Raw genomic sequence first — 21,633 nt, 5'->3', positions numbered from 1 at the left:
CACATATTCCGTGGTGATAGTATTTACATATTTCTCCGGGAACTTAGAAAAGAAAGGCAGCAGTGATATTGGCCGGTAATTACTTGCTACCAGTGAATCTGCGGTAGGTTTCTTTAAGAGCGGGAGAATTTTTGTGTGTTTCCAGCTCTCAGGCATTAGCCCCTCCGAGAGGGAGGTGTTCAGAATCAAGTTAACGGCTGGATTAATAACCTCAGCGATGGATGCCAGTACTTTCGCTGGACAGGGGTTGGAGGGTGAACCGGATTTATGAGCTTTCATTATCTCGAGAGATTTGTCCAACGGGATAGGTGGGATCTGTGAGAGGGAGAAACCTAAATTCAGGTTAACTCGTGGGGGTGAGCCTGTGTTTCCTTCCGACGCCTGGGACAGTGCCTCGAAGGACTCTTGGATGATTTTAATTTTGTCATAAAAATATCGAGCCAGTTCGCAGATCTACAGATAGAATATAACCTTCATCAGTCACAGGGATACCACTATGTTAGACTCCTTCACGCGTTGCGCTCGCATGTGCATAGTGGTACTTCTATCCCGGAGTACTCCCCGTTGGACGACAGGTTGCTACTTGACCCGATCACCGAGAAACCGACCTCCACGATATATCTTAAATTAATTAACAACGTACCGGACCCCCTGACTACCCTCCGAGATGCCTGGGACGGGGACCTCGGCAACATAGACGACGAGGACTGGCAGGGGGCCTTGCAGAGCCCTAGGGAAATTGCAATACGCTCAAGGTTTAGATTACCTCACCTACTACCCTTGCACACACCTATATACATGGGGCAAGATGCCGTTGGCGCAGTGTGTTAGGGGATGTCAGCAAGAGGGTACTTTTCTGCATATCCTATGGGAATGCCCTGAGATAGTCCGCTTCTGGACCAACGTTACTGTTATGTCTGAAGTGGTGGGAGAAACGGTTCCGCTGGAGCCGAAGTGGCTTCTACTGATGATAAAGGGCGAAACGGACTGGTCCAGATATGTGGGGACATGGTTGGCCCTGGCTGCCGGGATTGCGAAGCGTAACATTGTTAGGGGGTGGGGGGCATCGGCACCTCCATTGCTGGAGGATTTGAAACGTGATCTGGACTGGTGCCAACGTGCTGAAGAAACTGTATATAAAAGCAGGGGTTGTGCCAAGAAATGGTAAAGAGTGTGGGCACCATGGCGAAAGTACAGAAAACTAGGGGTGGGCACTTAGATGCTGGTGGCATGAGTAATATGATATTGTCTTTCTTCTCCCTCATATCTAATCCGCTTCTGATTACTGGGGTCTCTCCACGTAGGGACTTTTGGTATTGTTTTGTACTGAATGGTCTCTCAAGCTTTGTTAATATAAAGATTTTAAAAAAATATCTATCTATCGAGCCAGGTGGTTAGTCCAGTCGCTGGTAGGGGTAAACAGGCTATCTATTGCATCGGGGGATGAGAAGTCTTAATTTCAAAAAGTTCCTTACTTTTGTTCCCGGCCTGTTCAATTTTAGTGGACAAAAAAGTTTATTTTCTTCGCGGACTTTAGAGTAATGGGCTTTCAGGGCCAGTTTGTACGTGGCTTTGTCCACGGGATTAAAATTCTTTCGCCACGCTCTCTCGAGGTGCTTGCAAGCACTTTTGCTCTTTCTAAAGGCCTCCTTGAACCATGGGGTCGAGGCTCTGCTGGCTATTGCTGACCGAGTTTTGGGAGGGGCAAGCTCCGGAGAATGGAGCTGTAGCCAATTCTCCAGGGAGAACACATTGTTTTCCAGGTTTCCGCTAAAAGGGATAGGATTTAGCCTGAGTGCACTATGCAGTGCCTGCTCCGTGAGTTGATATAAGGGCCTGTAACTGCTTGCGCGTGGCTTGCAGTATGATGGAGGCCTGCCAAATTCCTTCCGGACTTTAAAGGTCAGCAGAAAATGGACTGACCATGCTTTGGGGAGGGGTAGATCCATATCTATTCTGGCCGTAGAAAAAATCTGGTCTAAAATGTGGCTCCTTTCATGGGTGGGAAGAAGGACATAGGGGGTCAAGTTAAACATTTCTAAGGATTCACACAGCCTACAGGACTCAGGTTCAGCTGGTAGGTCCATGTGAATATTAAAATCCCAAGTACCAAGCAGTGCCTGCATTTGGTCACAATAGGGGAGATAGCATGACAAATCGACTCCAAAAACTTTCCGGATGGCCCAGGCGGTCGGTAAATTACTACGCCAGCGATAGATTGGTGGGCCGATATGCCCAAAAGGAAACCAAGGCCCTCGGCCCCCTCTATCTCTGTGGTAGGTAGTAGAGAGTAGGAGTTTAAATTGTCACTCTCAAGCTCCTGCTCAGAATTATCTTCGCCACCATACTTCAGATTCTCATGAACACACTTTACGCATTTGTTTTCGAGCATACTTTTGCGTAGTGGCCCTTGATTCCACAGTTGCTGCATTTTTTATTCTTTCCGGGGCAATTTTTGCTATAAGCTTTGTGATCCTTAGTGTCACACCTACAGCACCTGTCCTTTTTCTTGCTCTGCTATTATATTTGACCTGCAAACCACTATCTATCGCGCTATAACTCTTAAGAACCCTGTTCACAGAATCTTTCTTTTTTCTTTATCTTTTAAAGCTGTAGCACTTTTTTTCTGAAATTTCCGCTTTCCTGACCAATGTTGAAATGTTTTCTAAAGGAGAATCAACATTAATCCATAACCTCTCTTGTATGGCAAGATTGCTAGCATGCTTTACGTACTCATCTACAGCTTCTGCTGTGGTTTGTTTGCGTTGAAAGAATTAGTACCTGCTAATTCCCACACATACTTTGGGTGCAAAATGCTTATCTTTGTAATTTAAAGCTGCTAAAAATACATTTACATCCCCCACAACAAGTGTTTTAGTCATGTGTGGATACATTTGTAAACCAACAGGACTCAAAGAATGTAGCAGAACTTGTTTCTTTTGCGCAGAAGACATTTCTTCTGCGTCATCAATGTAGTTAGTAAAATGTTCTTTCCCTTCTGTCCATTTTAATTGTGGTTCAGCACCTGCGGACCAGAAGGGTTGAGGAGGACTGATTGTAAAATTTTAATGACTCATTTTTGGATGGACTAGTTCAGTGGTATTCTCTTTCTCTATAGTGTCTGCTACTGTCAAACCTTCACCATTTAACATGAGAATCAGAGGCAGACTTCAATAAAACACAATGAGCAGGAAAAATTCCAAAAGTGCAGGATGTTGAAATAGGGAAACAGTAGATCCCACTTACTTTACAGTATATGGCAAGAAACTGGATTGCTGTGTAACATAATTCCAATACCACACTGCGGTAGAGAAAAATTAGCCTCCACTCGTGAAGAAAAATGAAGTAAACAAGGATTCCTTTATGCGCTGAAAATAAAAATCAGTGCCTTCGTTGGGTCACGTAGCAGTCACCGTGCACGTAAAACACGCAACTTGACTATGCTGGGCTCTTTGAAACGTTGCTAGGCAACAGCAACATGCCCGCGGTAGGGCAGTGGACACGGATCTCTGGCCTCAAGCGTTGCCTGGTAATCCAAGTTGAGTAATGCGCGCATGCACGTGAGCAGTTTACACGAGGTGCAGAGTGCAAGGTGTAACGGCAAGCAGATAATCCAAAATTCAGCACCTACCCGAATAGAAAGTGTCACCCAAGACACTCCCTAAGGATGTATTATTGAAGAACCACAGGACAATGCAGCAGCCGGGGTATGGCGAAGCAATACAGCTTGGAAATGCGAATTCTATTACAGGACTGGAGGCTTCAGATTATTGTAAGACCACTGACTCATTGTCAGTGAAATTGCTCTCCCTCCCTCGCAGCTCCACCATTAAGTGAGGCCTTCCCCCGAGCCCCTGCACTCTTGAGTGTTGGTGTTAGAGGCCCTCCTCCACCCGCAGGTTTCACGTGCACCTCATCCCTGGTGGTCCAGCAGACCTCTGTCTCCATTCTCTCGCTCCGCTTTTTCTCTCCTTTTTCACTCATTTTTTTCCCTCACTTCTATCTCCCCCTTTCACTCTCCTTCTGTTGCCTCTCCTCCACTCTTTCTTGCACTTTTGCTGCCTTATTTGCACTTTTCTCTCTCTTTTTGCCTTTTTCCTTTTTCAGCCAATTTTTCCCCGCCGCTGCTGCCCCCGCGGCCCTTCCCCCCCCCCCAGCACGACCAGTGCGACCGGCTTAATCCAGCTCTCCTCCCCACTCCCGCCTCCCAGCTGTCCAGCCCTCCCCGACCCCTACTTAATGGCGGCCACTGCGCGACCGTGCAGCAGCCGTGCCGGTGGCGCGCCAAAGGAAAGCCCGTCTGCGTCCGTCCGCGACCCAACTGCGACCAGTGCCAGGAACCCTGGATCTCTGCACTGCCAACACTACGACCCAGCGGCACTCCACGCTCTTAACCCAGGCCGCAACAACAACTGCAAGTTAGCATCACTAGCCGACACCCATGGACCCTTCAGCTGTCACCGCTGCCGGCACACCTGCAGCACCGCCAAGACCATGGACCCAGCGCAACCCGCCCGCAAGAACACAACCGAACCGTAGACTCTGCAATGCATCCTCCTCAACATCCGATCCATCCACAAACACGCCACAGAAATCTGGGACCTCCTCGACAGCACCACCCCGGACGTAGCATTCTTTACTGAAACCTGGACCAACACCACCTCGGGAACCGGACATCGCCATCGCCGTTCCCCACGGATACAAGATCTCCAGGAAGGACCGCCCAACCCGCCTGGGAGGAGGAATCGCCATTGTCCACAAATCCACCCTCCGCCTGAGCACACTCCCCGACGAGCCCACAGACCTGATTGAACACCTTCACTTCAAGATACTGGCCAGCCCTACCTCCACCCTCCGAGGAACCCTTATCTACTGACCCCCTGGAACCCGCAGACTTTTTGCCAACTCCATCACGGACATCATCTCGCCGCATGCCATCGCATCCACCAACTACACCCTACTGGGAGACCTCAACTTCCACCTTGACAACCAACTGGACCCCAGCACCACATCCCTCCTGGACAACCTCCACAACATTGGACTTCGCCAGATCGTGACCGAACCCACGCACTCAGCAGGACACACCCTCGACCCCCTCTTCACAACAAGAAACTCCATCACCTTCAGCCACACCACCGAATTCCCATCGACTGACCATCGATGCATCCACTTCACCTTCAGAACACCCACCATCCACAGACACCAGCACCTGCTCCCACGAAGAAACTGGACCAGAATCACCGATGACCAGCTAACCTCATCACTCAGCAACTCCACCCCAACCATCGTGGAAAACGACGAACTCAACATCGCAGCCCGAACCCTGCACAGATGGATCACCGACAGCACCAACACCATAGCCCCCCTCAAGAAAAACAACAACACCCACGCCAAGAAAGCTAGATGGTTCACCACCGAACTTCAAGAGTCCAGACGTACTTGCCGCCGCCTCGAAAAGGCCTGGAGGAACACCAAATCCACAGAAGCCCACAACAACTTCAGACCTGCCACCAACTCCCACCACCAACTCATCAGAAAAAAGAGGAAAAAAAGTGATTGAAGACAGAATCTCCACTCATGCACACAACAGAAAAGAACTCTTCAACATCATCAAGGAGTTCGCCCAACCCACCAGCGAGTCCACCGACATCCCTCCCTCACAAGACCTCTGCGACAAACTCAGCACCTTTTTCCACCACAAAATCAAGAGCCTCTACGACAATTTCGACGAAGACAACCAACACACTGAACCCTCACCAACCACCCCGACACCCTGAAGCCAGCAATCGACAACTGGACAGCCCTCACCACCGAAGACACACTGAAGCCGATGAAGTCAATCCACTCCGCGGCCCCCACGTACCCCTGCCCCCACCACATTTTCAACAGAGCCGCCGACGCCATCGCACCCATGCTCTGCCACACCATCAACCGCTCCCTGGCAGTCGCCTCGTTCCCCGACGACTGGAAACACGCTGAAATCAACTCCCTCCTGAAGAAACCCTTGGCAGACCCCACCAACCTCAAAAACTAAAGACCCATCTCCCTGCTCCTGTTCCCAGCTAAAGTCATCGAGAAAGCCATCAACAGCCAACTCGCCACATTCATCGAAGAGCACAACATCCTCGACTCCTCCCAATCCGGCTTCAGAAAAAAACCACAGTTCGGAAACCGCCTTCCTCGCCGCAACAGACGACATCCGCACCTTACTGGACAAAGGAGAAACAGCAGCCCTCATCCTCCTCGAACTCTCAGCGGCGTTCGACACAGTCTCTCACCGCACCCTAATACGCAGACACCATGACGCAGGGATCCCAAACAAGGCCCTCGACTGGATCCGCTCCTTCCACTCTGGCAGAACGCAGCGGATCAGACTTCCCTCTTTCCTCTCGGACGCTACACTTACCACCTGCGTAGTCCCCCAGGGGTCCTCCCTCAGCCCTACGCTCTTCAACGTCTACATGGCTCCGCCCACCCCCATCGTCAGAACCTACGGACTCAACATTGTGTCATACGCAGATGACACCCACCTCATCCTCTCCCTATCCAATGAACCCAGCACCGCCAGACACAACTTTCGAGAAGGCATGGAAGCCGTTGCCAAATGGGTGAAAAACAGCTGCTTCCAACTAAACAACTGCAAAACAGAAGTACTCATCATTGGCCCAAACCACGACACCTGGAACGGCACCTGGTGGCACCCGCCCTCGGAAGACCGCCCACCCACCCCCACGCATGCAACCTAGGAATCATCCTGGACTCAAAGCTCAAAATGGACTGCCAGATCAACTCCGTCTCGTCTTCCTGCTTCCACACTCTCCGCCTCCTACGTAAGACCTTCAAATGGATCCCCCTCAAACACAGAAAGACCGTCACTCACGCCCTGGTCACCAGCAGGCTCGACTACGGCAATGCACTCTATGCCGGAATAAACAAAAACCTCACTCGCAAACTACAGAACATCCAAAACGCCGCCGCAAGACTGGTCCTCTACATGCCAAGACACTGCCACATCTCTCAGCCCCTGCTTACACTCCACTGGCTCCCCATCGAAGCTAGAGTCACCTTCAAGATGCTAACCCACGCTCACAAGGTCCTCCACGACACCGGACCAGCATACCTGAACAGCCGACTCAAAATTCCATGCACCCCAAAGGACCCTACGATCAGCCCAGCCCTCCTATGCCGTGGTCCCCCGCACCAGAAAGACCAGATCGGGAGGCTGCTCCTTCTCCTTCCGCGCAGCCAGAGCCTGGAACGACCTTCCGCTCCACCTCAGACAGACAACATCGCTCCCCATCTTCGCAACAAACCTCAAAATCTGGCTCTTCGACAGACCCCCTCCATGATAGACTGGAACCTGCGACCCCCCCACCCCCAGCGGGTGAGCAGTCGCGCTTAACAAACACCTGATTGATCGATTACTTCTCTTTCTTTACTATCAAAACACAGCAGCCAATAAAAAACTTTTCATATAACAAAAACTTCATTTCCCATGATGCTCTTGCACCAATCTTGTCCCATCAGACCCAACCTCAACTGTTCCATTGGTTACAGACAGTGTGGGGTCCTTGCAAGATAAACCTTTTTGCATCCAGACTGAACTGGCAATTACAGACGTTCTTCAGCTTGAGGCCAGACCCCTTATCGAAAGCGACAGACGCCTTCTCCCAGAATCGGTCAATGAGCCTGAATTATGCTTTTCCTTCCTTCATTCTGATTCCCGGAGCGACGACTCAGATAGCTCGGCAACAGGCGTAAGTGATTTTGGTGACCCCCCTGTGGAAGTCGTAGCCCTGGTTCCCGATACTATTGGAGATGAGTTGCAACTTCCCCAGGATGCTCCCTTGGTCTCAGATGATGATCCAGGGCCCTCACGGAGAACTGCATCCGATGGTGACATCTGGGCAGTTGTCCCTGATGGCATGGAAGCTTTCCGGCAACAATAGGAAATGCCAGGCTTTTCGGACAAAGCTTCCGAATTCATTAAGCAAGCCTGGGCCCCTTCCACACGGAAAAGGTATTCATCAGCTTGGAAATGCTGGGTACGTTGGTGCTTGGAACGACACATGGATCCCGTGGGGGCAGAGTTATCCCATATTGTAAATTTCCTGTCCGATAAAGCTTCAGAAGGTTTGGCATATCGGTCAGTAAATAATTTCAGATCAGCCACATTTGCAGGGCATACAAAAGTCGATGGGAAACCGGTAGGTATTCATCCAGTGGTGTGTACGTTACTTAAAGGAATTAGAGTAGCTAATCCCCCTAAACCAAAATATTCATGTTTATGGGATGTGTCACTGGTAATAGACAAGTGGCCGAATAATGCCTTGCTAGCCAGGAAACAACTATCAGCTAAACTAGCTATGCTGTTGTGCTTATCTGTATGCAGGCGTTCTTCAGATGTGAGAACTCTGGACATTACAGGTAGAGTATTCACTCTGGAAGTAGTTTCTTTTAACATTACTGTAAGGAAAAAGACATTGTCACGTAGTATTGCATATAATGCTTTCCCCAGTAAGGCTAAGTTGTGTGTGGTGCAATGCCTAAAAGCCTATGAAGAATGTACACAGTCCTTGCGACCAGAGGGTTCAACACAACTATTGATTGCTTTGCAAAAACCGTTTAAGCCAGTATCTACAGCTACGATAGCCAGATGGTTGAGATCAGTTATGAAAGAAGCTGGTATTGATACCCAGATATTTGGGGCACATTCAGTATGTGGTGCCATGGCATCCAAAACTTTTACGTTGGGTTCAACTATTCAAGACATTATGAAGTCAGTTGATTGGTCATCAGAGTCTACGTTTAAACAATTTTATTATAAACCGGTGGGTGATATCACTACTGTGGTATTTGATAAGCGTTAAAGGAGCAATAATCCAAAGCCTTCGGACCTGTAATAGAATACAAAATTTGCTAGCATTCGCATCAAGGACACGGAGGCAAGGATTATCCCAATCGGTTGTATTTCAATAATTCTTGCAATAAAGTACCCATCCGTATGTAACACAGATTCTGCTCAACAGAGATTACGGGTTTTTCTGCTTCATTTATTCCAGGTTCTGAGAAGAAAGCAGAAAAAGAGTTCTTCTGGTTGAAGGGGTTGGACGATATCCCAGTTCTTGGTTAATTTCTTCCACGCTGGAGGATAACATTAGTGGATTTTCGAATTAATGTTCGCACTTGGACTAAAAGACTCGAGCAAAGAAAGAGGTTCATAGGAAGGAGATGATGGCTCCTATACGGTCTGATGGGACATGATTGGTGCAAGAGCTTCATGGGAAATGTAGTTTTTTGTTATGTGAAAACTTTTGTAATTTTCTGCTGTGTTTTGACAGTAAAGAAAGAGAAGCAATAATCCTCGCCTCCATGTCCTTAATAGAATTGAAAATTCTTGGCGCGAATGCTAGCAAATTTTTATTCGTGGAAAAGGCTGTGGGTCCGACTGCACTTTAGGAAAGGGGTCCTTGACGTCAAGTGTAGTGATGAAAGACTCCAATCAATGTAGTTTCTAAAGCTTCTTTATTAGCCTAAAGTGTGTAGCTAGGGTAACACGATCCTCTCTGTACAAACGCCAGTCGGAAACAGACTAAGAGAATCGCCCTAGCATTCTAGCATGCCGAAACCATACAAATAATCACAATACACGAGGCCAAAGCATGTGCACATGGAAAAGAAATGCACGAACCACAACAGAGGGTCTAATAAGGGCAACCCAACATCTAGAAGGGCTCGCAAGACAAAAAGTCTGTTGAGCAAGATCCACTGCCCAGGCGCACACACTAAATGTTCACACAACCTCTTGGGAAATTCCAAACTGTCCGCATTTCCCTTGGCTTTGAATTGTAACAACAATACATCCTAGGCATGAATTATTAACACCCTCCAACACTCCTATTTATTTTGCTATGGGGTGTCTGTTTTTTCAGACCCAGTCATCTCACCACTTCATTTTTCCTACATTTAGTGATCGGAGCGCTGGCTAACTTCCAGGTCATCACAATGCCCCTTTATGCCAGCAGCGTAGCAAGAACTGTATATGTACAACTAACTTTCTTTCTCTTGGAGAAGAGCATCAAACACAATAGGCATGTTGGAACTTTCCCCAATTCCATTCTTTTCACCCCTTCAGAGAAAATAAGACACTGTCACCTAGTATTTTTCTACCAGAGAGCAGAACATGTAAAATGCTGCTTCTCGTTCTTCACATTTTGGGTAGGCATCTGTCAAGAGTGAATATATTCTGCTCGCTTTGGGTTAATTTAGATTATAGTGAAGCAACTTGAATTGGGCGTCCCTGGACACTATAGCGCTGTAACTAAGTTTTAACTTCTAGCCGGCTTCTCCGAACTTTATTTCTAGACCATTACTCTTCAAGAACCAAAAGGCCACATTTAGACATTCCTAGGAGTACTTGATAAAGTAAGTCAATAATCTTTTATTGTTCAGTTAATTAAAACTTACAATTGTTATACAATAACAATTTAAAAACATCATTATGTAAAATCCGGCATTTTGCGTATCTCAATGCAATCGTCCTTCAAAATTTGTAGAAATTTTGACGCTACTAAGCACCAATATCAGATTAAAAAAATATACTATAAAAGTCATAAAATAGTGATAGCAATGCTAGTGCAAATACTCAGGTAAACGTGGTGGATACTTTGGCTTGGCGTAAATTTCATCCCACAGGAAATACTGGGCCAGAAGAGGAAGATGACAAGGCATAATACGAGATAGGATCGGTAGTGCAAATACTCTGGAAAAAGTGCTTAGTGCTTTGTCTTGATTTAATTTCAACATACAGGGAAATACTGAGCCAAAAGAGAAAAAAGATAGGTTGTAACAGGGTCACTAATGTTAAGCCTAAAGGAGACAAGAAGTGCATACTGCTTAATCATGGCTGTTACGTGCCCTGCAAAGAGAAAGAACGTACTGCTTAATTCTGAATTGATTGGTGCCCTGCAAGTTAGGTGGCTGGAGACAGGGACATCTCAATCATTGCTCAATGTCTATTAAATTGGTGTCTCTATCAATTTGCAGTCAGTGTCAAATCATAGTAAGGAAGTGCTCCTTTATAATTCTGTCTTTGTGAGTTTTGAGTCTACGATGCACATAAACTTAAGGAATTGCCACAGAACATCGCATCTGCTCCTTGAAGACAGGCTAAGGGTCGCTTGCCGACATGTACATATTCCGATCCTAATAAAGTACTGTCTCAACAGACCTTTTTGTTTCGTCATTAGAGCTGGACAAGTGCAAACGATGTGGCAAATGTCTTCCTTTGAGTAGTTACAGAGCCAGCATGTTGCCTCACTGGAAGTTCTCCTCCAGACAGGGGAATTATAGGAAGTGCAGAGATCTCCTAGACAGAAATTCAGCAGTTTGAGCTTGGATTTTAACCCGAACAGTTCCCCTAGGTATGACTGGGGTTTTAAAAGGCTGTATGAGCCTATTATCATCCAAGCGTGAGATCTCTTGGCGGCACAGCTTTATCATTTGAGGGATGAGATTTTTTTCCCAGTTGAATTTATGGCTCTATTAAAAGCTGTTTGTAGCCATGAGCCTGGGAGTTTCTTGGGTCACTTATGGCCTGTGAGGGAGAGCAAACTCACATCAGTATTTGGCATTATTGCAGGTCGTCATCTCATACGTGAGTGAGGGAGCATGTTTAGCGGCCATGACCTGAAGGAGTGGCTGAAGAGACATTCCTTTTAAAGAGTTCCTTAAGGAGCAGAAAGCGGAGGTTAGAGGTTTATTTCTCCTTTGTATTGCACTGCATTATTCGGTGAAAGCACCTCCTGCATCGACGATTATGCCCAGATATTTGTACTCTGGCATGTTATCCAAGGCTGAGGCGTCTATATGGAAAATTGGTGGCGGGCATCTTCTTGTGGTCATTAACATTGTTTTATCAGGATTGTCTCTTAGTCCGTGATTTGCAGCATACAGGGCAGTTACATTAATTAAACGCTGTAGGCCGACATTGGTGTCACTGATCAGAACGACATTGTCGGCATACAGCACGTTAGAACCAATGAGCCTGCGTCAGCCCAGACTGCAAAATCAGCAAGCAGAAGTTTGCCAAAATATTTAACTTCCCTGTCCTGTAGGGTGATCAATTGATAGTTGGAGGGTAGAGCAGACTACCCTGCTTTATGAATCGGGACCAAGATCATTCTTCGACAGCTGTCTGGAATCACCTGGTTGGTTAGAACATGATTATACAAGGTGGACAGATGCTTAGCCCAACAGTGGGGGTTCTCTTTGAAGATCACTTGCGGTAAGCCATTGGGGCTCAGGGCGCCATCATGACGGCCGGTAGTGATTATTTTCTCCACCTCTCCTGAAGCGATAGGACTTACTAGACATACCGCCTCCAGGCATGGGCACCCTGTTTAATGGGACCCTTGTGATGACTTTGGTTCCCCATACATGTCCTGGAGATAAATGGTTCAGGTGGCTTCCAAGATGTTCGAGGTTGAGGGAGGCAAACGTGGGCTTGTGGCGTGATTCAGCAGTCGTCTGAACTCTCTTGCGTAATTTCTTCTGGAGGCTACGAGAATTTTGCACCAGTACCAATCTTCATCTGACTTCTGTGGCTTTTTTGTAAAGTGATCTCAACTAGGGGAGGGTCTCACTCTGTAAGGTCAGATTTGAACTATTTTGAAGTAACGGCAGAGCATGGTTCAACTTCTTTTCAGCTGTTATGAGTTGAGCCGCGACCCTCCTGGGGATCGACCCATGCTGGAACTGGAACATTTGGTGCCCCTTGGGACTGTCCTTGATCATTCAGAAGGAACAATGAGAGCTGGGCCCACTGATCCAATGGGTTGGAGATTGTTTCACATACCAGTATCCATTTGTGTCTGGCTTTACATTCCACCTTCTCGATGGATCCCGTTGACCAGTGAAGCCTTCTGTAGTTGGTGGTAGAATTTGTGCCCATGTCTGGCTGGGCCTGTTCACGCGTTGAGCAATGTAAGTGTAGCAGGATCCTTTGGGGTTGATGGTCGCTTTCCAGCTGGCTTCCCAGGTCATAGTGAGTAACCACATAAAATAGAGCGAGGGAGGCAAAAGTGTAACCAACAATTGAGTTGGAAGTTGCCGAGAGATAGGTTGGCTGTGCCGGGATATCTCGATTAATGCAACCATTCAAGGCTCTCAGACCCCGGTGCTCTACTTCATTTAAAATAGTCGCCCTATGGCATCTTTTCTCTACGTGAATGGTTGAAATGAAGGAATATGCCAAATCTGATTGAATATTTCTAATATTTGGTCTTGAGCTGTATCCTGCAGTAAGTTCATATTAAAATTGTCAGTCATTATAATGAGTGGAGCCAGGTTTGAAGTAGTTTGGGCTGGAGTGAAGGGCAATAAAATGCGGCTTGTTTCTTGCTTCTTAGCAAAGGAGGGATGGAGATTAACATTTGTTATCAACAGGGTTAGAGCATTGGTTGGCGAGTTTTACAGCTTTCAAGTTAGGATGGTCAATGTTGATCTCTTCTATTTGAGAGTTGAGGTTCACCGCTACATAGATGGCGATACCACTGGCATACCGGCGCAGCATTTGAGGTTTGACTGCCGATTTGCTGAAACCCAAGAATGCCGGACGTTCTATTGTCTCTAGAGACCACGTTTCTTGGAAGATCACTAAGTGGAAGGATTTAATACAAGCTAAAAAGTGCTCAGATAGATAGTCCCTCTATGTTTCATGCGCAAATTGAGAAACTTTCCTTTGGAGAGAAATCGGTGAGATGGTTACCTTGCCGGTTCTTGCTGCGCCATTATGGATCTGGTAGCAGGGTACACGAAAGCCAAGCCCAATCCTCTGTGGTATGGTGAGGTTGACTTTGTGGCTGTTCTGCCTCATCGTGTCGATTTGTGCCAATGTCTTGACCACTTATCATTGAGACCAAGTGGCTCCGAGCACCTCTGAGGACAGACATAGTATGGGTTTTCTCTTTGGCTTTTAGCCTCCTTGTTTGATCTTGCTTGCCCCGTTTTCCTGGCTGATCTGGGGAGAGTGGCCTTTCCTGGGCTGTGAAGCATATGGAATTGTGGTTAAGCTTAATCCCCTCATGGGAGATCTCAATTCCCCATTTTCCAAATGCCTGCTTATCCGCCCACACCTGCTCCGCGAGCAGTCCAGTTGCCCAACTGAAGATTGGTTTCCTCCCTGGCGGGGTTTGGGGAGCTTATAAAGGTGACTGAATGGATATTGGATGATTTGATGTGCATTAGAGACGGGATTTCCAGCACCATGAGAAGCACAGTGCTTCTGTTGATTTGATCAAATTGACCCCTCAATTTGTAATTTGGTGTAAAGATGAGGTTGCAGGGTTTCTTAGTGAGACAGACAGCCTTCGTCGTTGATCACTTTGTAGGCGGCGAGCTAAGATCTATGAGAGATTGCTGTTTTATGGTAACATGAGGAATGGGTCTTGTATAGTTGCGTGTAGTTGAGAAGGGTCCCAGTGCTGAGTAGTTAAGCTGCTGATTAGGCACCTAACCTTCTCTATAGATTGTTCATAAGTAGTTTGCAGTTCCTGTTACCACCACAGAGAGTGGTAGCTGTTCTAGTTAGATGGAGTGAGTGTCTGACAAGTTAGCTTCATTAGTTGTTAAGCGGTTTGCTGGGCAGATTCCCTCTCTTGTGCTTGGTTCACTATCTAAGTTGGTCAGCAGTTGATAACTACCTATGGGTGTGAGAGCTGTCGCAAACTGAAGGGAGAGTTTGGAATTCTCCGATTTGTCATTAGCTTCTTTGGCAATATTTAGTCCACTGCGCAACACCTCTTCTTCTCGCGAGTCATTGGCTACTTCTTGAGACTAAATGGGTGGCCTGAAGATGGAATAGACTTGTTCAGTCTGTGCTGGTGGAGGACCTTTGACGGTTTGTTTATTATTGGATTTTCTGAGCCTCTCAGACTGTCTTTTCTTAAGTTGATCTTTTACAAGACCAAGGCTGCATACAGGCGTGCTGGATAGAGGCTGAATAGTTGAGCTGGTTTGATGGTGGGTGACTGGTTCTAGCACAAGCCCTAGTGCATTAGCTACCAACAACTGTTCACATGGAACTCATTTATAAAGACAGTCTTCTATTCTCACAGAAATTTCAGTGTGGAGTTAAATCACAACAGAAAGATTCAGAATACAGAAACATTTGAATTCTGTGGTCTGATCCAAGCTGTCATAGTATTAAGTTCAGCCAAACTGAGTTGTTCATTCTTTTATTTGCACAAAAAATAGACGAAGTGTCTACACATATATACAGTGGCTTGTATTATTCCAGTAATCGGTGTTTTGAGAAATAAGTGATAAAGAGCCTCAGGTGAAGTAACCATAACCAAACATCTAGAAGAAGTGACGGTGAAGTAACTTACCTGGACTCAACATTTTATACTATAAACGATCATCACAATACACTGCTCTTCCTTCGAACATCAAAGTCTCAAACAAATGACTTAAGACATACAGTTACATCCTTTGGGGGGCCCCCATGTGGTAAAATGGAGGATTAGGGATTGGGGCAAGAAGTGTAAATGACATACATGGGCCTCTTGCAGTATAAATAAGGTAGCACTGTTAGAGTAGCAACAGTGTCCCCAAAAAGCACTCCACTGGGATTAAATCTCCGTTATGTAAATCAAAATCAAAAAGTTCATAGGCAATAACTTGAAGTTTTCTCCAAACGTAATTTTTAAACCTTGTTCCGTCACAATGGTTTCTCCCATAACTTTATCATCAATGCAGGTATGAAATAATACGTTCCCATTTCATCTTCAATGTAGAAGTACAATCAATTTGTAATCCACAGATGTTTGTATTGAATGTTCCCAATGTATTTCAGGACCAAGCCCTTCATCTGAGGTACGCCGACAGAAGCGATTGATAAGCGCAGGAATGATTTGTTGAATCACCCGATGTAATACTTCCCCTGATGAAGGGCTTGGTCACAAAATGCTTCCAGTCCCCCTCCTCATACGTCCTTGTCGGAGTCATCAGGGCCACTCTGCTATTTCAACCCACCCACAAAAGGGATCGAAGAATAACATTCCAGTGTTACGTCCCGGTATGAAGCCACACTGGTCATCATGCACCAGTTGAGCCATATGACCTGCCAGTCAAGTAGCTAGCAGTTTGCAGAGCCCCATGTCTAAATTAATCATTGTGAGAGACCTGTATGCAGCTGGGTCAGCAACATCCCCACCTGGTTTGAGAAGCATGCATATCTCCCCCTTTCTCATAGTCTCATAGTTGGAGGTAAGACCTTTGACGCTGGACTCCAGGAATACATCCAGGAGACTTTGAGTTAATGATCGTGAAAATGCCTGATAAAATTTGGGTGGGAAGCAATCTCCCCAAGAGCCTTCGACCGCAGGAGAGCTGTTACGCTGTCCTAAATTCCACCACAACCAGAGGGGTGTCTGGGGCTTCCGATGCCAGTGGACTGAGCGTAGCAATGTCCAATCCCTCCAAAAAAAGTGTATTGCTGTGCCTTGATAGCAGGGTCTGCAGTGTATACACGCTGTAGATGGTGTTTGAATGTGTGGACTATGTCTGCCCTTGATGTGACACTGGTGCCCCCGGGTGTTAAGTGCGTCACGAGGGGAGGGGCATTCATTCTCCCAGCGCAGGATCCAGGCTAAGAGCCTGCACAACTTTTCACCCTCCCGGGGCAAGCTCTGTTGGTACTGTTGTAGCATGTATTTATATAGCCGGTCCCATACGTCTTTTATTTGACGGTGGACCATGTATTTCAGGGTGTCTAAGCAACCTGCACTTCTGCTAGTTCACATTCTTCCCCAAGGAGCTCCGCCTCTTGTTGCTGGTGCACCCCACACGTGAGACCCAGGCAGATACCCCTCAACACCACTTTAAGTGCTCCCCATTCCGTGGGCCTAAGGGCTGTGGATCCCAAATTTGAAGCAATGTAACTGCCGGCCAACTCCTCGTGCCCCAACGGGTTCGCAAGTATTTCCACCAGCATCCTCTTAAGACCTGACGCCCAGCGTGGCAAGGCCACTCTACGACAGACGGGAGAGTGATCAGATAAAAATTGTGCTAGGTGTGTGACCTCAACATCCTCCAGCCGTGGGAACCCAGTAATCAGAACTCTGTCCAACCTACTGTGTGTATTGTGTGTTAGGGAGGGACATGTGTAAACCGTTTGTGTAGGGTGTTGCAACCGCCAAACATCTTGCAACCCAATGTTTTGTATTACCCCTTGAAAGGGCATTCGTCATGTGAGATTTCATGCCCACTTTCAGGGGAGATTTGACCGGATTAGGGTCTAACACACAATAGAAGTCACCCAACCACATCAAGGGCGAGTTGAGATCCTGCATCAGCAGGTCCTGCATGGAAAGAAAGAACCCTGCGTCATCAGTATTAGGTTCATATGTATTCACTATGGTCAAGGCCAGACCATCCGTTGTGCCCTGTAACAGGATATACCTGCCCCCCACATCAGCCTTCAATCCACAAGTAAACCTTACATAGCTATAACACACTGCACATGTTTTTTTTATTTCAGATAAATTAGGTTTTTACTAACACTTTGCTATATCTCAATATCAGCCCTGTTCACTGCCATGAATTTATTTGCGAGTGTCTCTTGAACTGATTGGGCTTTTATCAGTTGCGAACCTTCGACTACAACGTGTCCTTCTAATGGGTGGCAGCCTCTTTCAAGCACAACCTTTTGCTGCTATTACCCCCTCTGCACAGGCACTTTACTGCCGTTAACTTAAACGTTCCATCTGTAATTTACTAGAACAATATGACTGTCTTTTTTTACATTTGTGACGCGCATCCCAAAGAAAGTGTTCTGCCTTGATTTGAGATTTTATATTGTTTGTATGTTTTTAAATAATTGCAATGGTTTTACTAACCGTATACAAATAAAGAGTATTGTTATTATTAGTAGTCGTAATCCTGAGGATCAAGTGCTAGAGGAAAGCTGCATATGGAGGTCCCATTTGACTGTTAATGCATGTCTATACCCTGGCAATGGCTATCTGTATAGGAGGCACCCTTTGTAAACATGAGCTGTAGATATCAGGGCAAATATATAAACATAGGTCAGATTGATAAGTTTCCATAATCAAGGAAAGATGATGGGCTCACTTCACATTTCATTTGCATTTATTATATTAGATAAACTGCAATCCATCCACAATATTTACAAAAATCTAATTATAACAATTCACTATAAAAAAATGTCACAAGTTTAAATCTTAACAACACTGAATCAACTTTTTGTCCTGTATGGACAGTGATTTGAAAATGACAAAATGGCAAACTGGATCAGTAAGTGCTACACAAAAAGATAGTTCTTATTCAGAAGAGCTAATATATCACTTCTGTAAATCAGATTTAGAGTAATAAACCCGAGTATCTTAAATTACTGTTAAAGTACAAGATGAAGTGATTTTGTACTTACAAAATGTCCCAAGAGATCACCGTACTTGAATTCCCACACAGGGGCCTGCAGTCTGAAGACCTCAATTGTGTCCTCATCTTTCATTGCAGGAATCTGTCCATCGGGATAACCAGTTGGGCAGAAAGTGTACAGCGCTTGACAGTATGGGTCTGTTTTTGGACGGTAATCAAAACGCCTGCATTGTGGATAAAGAAAGGGTCACTTTGGCAAGAGAGATGTATCAAAATCTTATTTTAATCCTTGAAAAACAAACTGGGTACAATAATGAGAAAGCAGCAGTGTGGTTTGAAAACCAATAACTTCACTTGACTCCATTCAATATTATTCTCCCTATTCTAGATGAACATGGCAAGTTCCTGGTCACCTTGCCAAGACCACTTCACTCTAACCATCCTTAAATTGAAGAATTTTCCACAATGGACCAAGTCTCGATTTACTTCTTAGTCTTCCAGTGTTCATCATTGATTAGCACCCTTCAATTTCCCTACTACTAAGGTCTCTATTTCCTCATTTGCCAATCCTAACGCTCCTGTTTCTAATATTCTAGCTATTTAGATTCCTTATCTTTTTCTTCCTCAACCTGATGTCCTTTGCTTCTTCTTTAATGCTAATGCTATGCCTTCCCATCTTAGTCCTATTGCTGCAACACCCATTACCTCGGTTTATCCACTTTTTCTGTCATACATAAGTGGCCTCAATTAGGGGAGAGCAATACTTGCCTAGGTTCTAAAAAAAACAAAATATTAAGCAAAATGACACAAACTTGCACGTAATTATGTGCAATGCGCTCAAAAATAACACCAAAGAAGCATTTCCTGTTAAAAAAATAACGTGGAACCGGCATGACACGTTGTGCAGGGGAGCAGTCATTTTGAATACTCAAGCTTGCTCCTGCCTAGGAAGCTTCCCAACTTCCGAGGCCCATCCACCTCATTCTTGTATATCTCTCCCTTTTTTCAACTTCATTGTTACTTTTTGTTTCCTTCTGACTGCCCCGATGTTTCTATTTTCCATTTTTTGTTCTATTTCTCTGTTTTCCTACCTACCTTCTGTCAACTATGACAGAGGCAGGCAGCAACACTATGCCCACTCAGCCCACAGTGGTCGATGGCGGCGCAAGGGTGTAATGCTCTATTACTTACCGGAAATCTTCATTACTCCGGGTCCCGTTATCCTCGTCCCATTCATTACTATGTGGAGATAACCATCTCCCGAAAGAAAAAAAGGATCAGTAGAATACTGGGACACTAACCCCGCCCCTCCCACCGGGAGTACATAAGGGGTACTTACCCAGCATTCTGCCTGAACAACCAAGCCCAAAACAGGAAGGCCGGCCGTCCGGGAGGGAGGGCGGGGTGTATGAATGGGACGAGGACAACGGGGCCCAGAGTAATTAAGATTACTGGTAAGTAATAGAGCATTACCCCCAGGTCCCCTATGTCCTCGTCCCATTCATTACTATGTGGAGAATACCAAAGCAGAAAAGCCGGCCTTTCCAAACAAAACAGAAGCCAACCCAGGAAATCACACCAAGGCAGCAACCGCAGGAAGCAAAAGGCAGAACCGGCGAAACCCCAGGCAGAGCCCCCGACAAGAGGGAGCCCCACCAATCCTGGACGCACCCAACAAATCAACGGGAGAACATCCAGACGACCAGACCGACAACCACAGAGGCCAACCAGCACACAGCAGGAACACCCCCCAGCCAACCAGAGAAGGGGAGAGCACGGACACACAAGCCATCCGAGGCAAGAAGAAAACAACAGCGAGGAGGCCACCCAAAGAGAAAGGCCAAGAGCCACCAGGCCAGCAAGCCAGAACCGGGCAACAGGAGCCAAACCCAGGCACAGAGAACCCATGCCAGCCGAACCCAGGCCCCGGAAAGAAAAGAAACACCCAGGGGACAAGAGGGCCAGAGAAATGTGAAGCCCAAACCAAAATCAACCAAAGTCGTCCCCGGGAAAAAAAGGGCTGAGAAGCCCACCAAGGGCAGGATCAAACCAGAAGAGAAAGGAAGCAAACGACCCAACCCCAGAGAGACCAGAGGACAAACCCCCGGAACCTCACAAAAGAGCAGCAGGCCTCAAAGAAAAGGGCCAGCAGCAGCCGACAAGCCACCAGCACCCAGCCCGGAAAGCGAGACAGAGCCCACGGACAGGGAAAGAGGGAAAACCAAGGCAGCAAGAACCGACAAGGCCCACCAACCAGGACAAAGAGACCTGGAAAAACAAAGGGGAACAGGAGGAACCACAGGAACCCCAGAACACAGCTGCAGCAAAACACCCCAAACCGGAGGAAACCGGAGTCGGAAGCAACAGCCCAAAGAAGGCACACCCCGAACACCAGAGAAGGAGTGCAACCGGACGGCCAAACGACCCAGAGAACCCAAGACCATAGCAAGGGAACCCTAAGGGAGCCAACATCAACCACAGACAAGCCCAACCAGAGACAGGCCAGGCAGAGACGGCCCCACGCAGCCCAAGCAGAAGGCAGGGGCAAAAACACAGAGGCCAGCGAGACCGAGGGTCATCAATCCCCAGAGGACCCGAAGGAGCGGGACTGGCCCAAACAGCACAGCATGGTACCCCAACCCACCAGGGGAGAGGAAACACAAAAACAACGCGATCACAGAAGCAACAGAAGCCAGGGAGGAACGCACAAGCAAACCAAACCCCACAGCCCGGCACGACCCAAGGCAGGGCACGCGCAGGGGACGAACCCCCAGGGCACAAAACGGCAATCGAGGAGACAGCCGGGAAGCGAAAGCCGAAGCCACGCAACCCGCACGACCTGAAGGACCCGAAGGCCCAACCCAAAACCGGGGGAAGGCCAAAGAAGGGAAGGCCGCAGCAGAGCACAGGCCAGAGAGCAAACAGCCCTGGCGTCGCCCAAACGATACACAAGAGGCAAGCAGGGAAACAGGAGAGGTGACAGATTCAAACAGGCACAGCCAGAACCAAGAGGCCGCAACGCCAGGAACAAACCACACCCGCAAGGACCGGAACCCGATAGCAGAGGGACCAGCCACCCCACAGGCAGAAAAGACACCCACAATGAAGTGCCAGGCCACCCAACAAACCTCCAACACAGCCCCAACAAGCAGGCCAGGACTGCAGCAAGAGGCAACCCTGAGCAGGTCGTACCAAACAGAAATCAGCAGACCAGCCAAGAACAGGAGCCAA

At 47.1% G+C, this 21,633-nt stretch overlaps 1 protein-coding gene across 1 annotated transcript in view; it reads right to left on the bottom strand.

Moving 5' to 3' along the window:
• CLN5 (CLN5 lysosomal BMP synthase) overlaps positions 1 to 21,633 on the bottom strand; it is a 91,784-nt gene that overhangs the window by 30,587 nt on the left and 39,564 nt on the right. The window contains exon 2 of the mRNA XM_085622051.1: positions 18,452 to 18,626. Within this exon, the coding sequence (XP_085478177.1) occupies positions 18,452 to 18,626 (175 nt within the window). The remainder of the gene's footprint in view (positions 1 to 18,451; positions 18,627 to 21,633) is intronic.

This window comes from Triturus cristatus, chromosome 8 (genome assembly GCF_964204655.1).
Source record: "Triturus cristatus chromosome 8, aTriCri1.1, whole genome shotgun sequence".
Taxonomy (NCBI): Eukaryota; Metazoa; Chordata; class Amphibia; order Caudata; family Salamandridae; genus Triturus; species Triturus cristatus.
The sequence above is the reverse complement of the archived record's forward strand: the minus strand, read 5'-3'. Positions and strand labels throughout refer to the sequence as shown.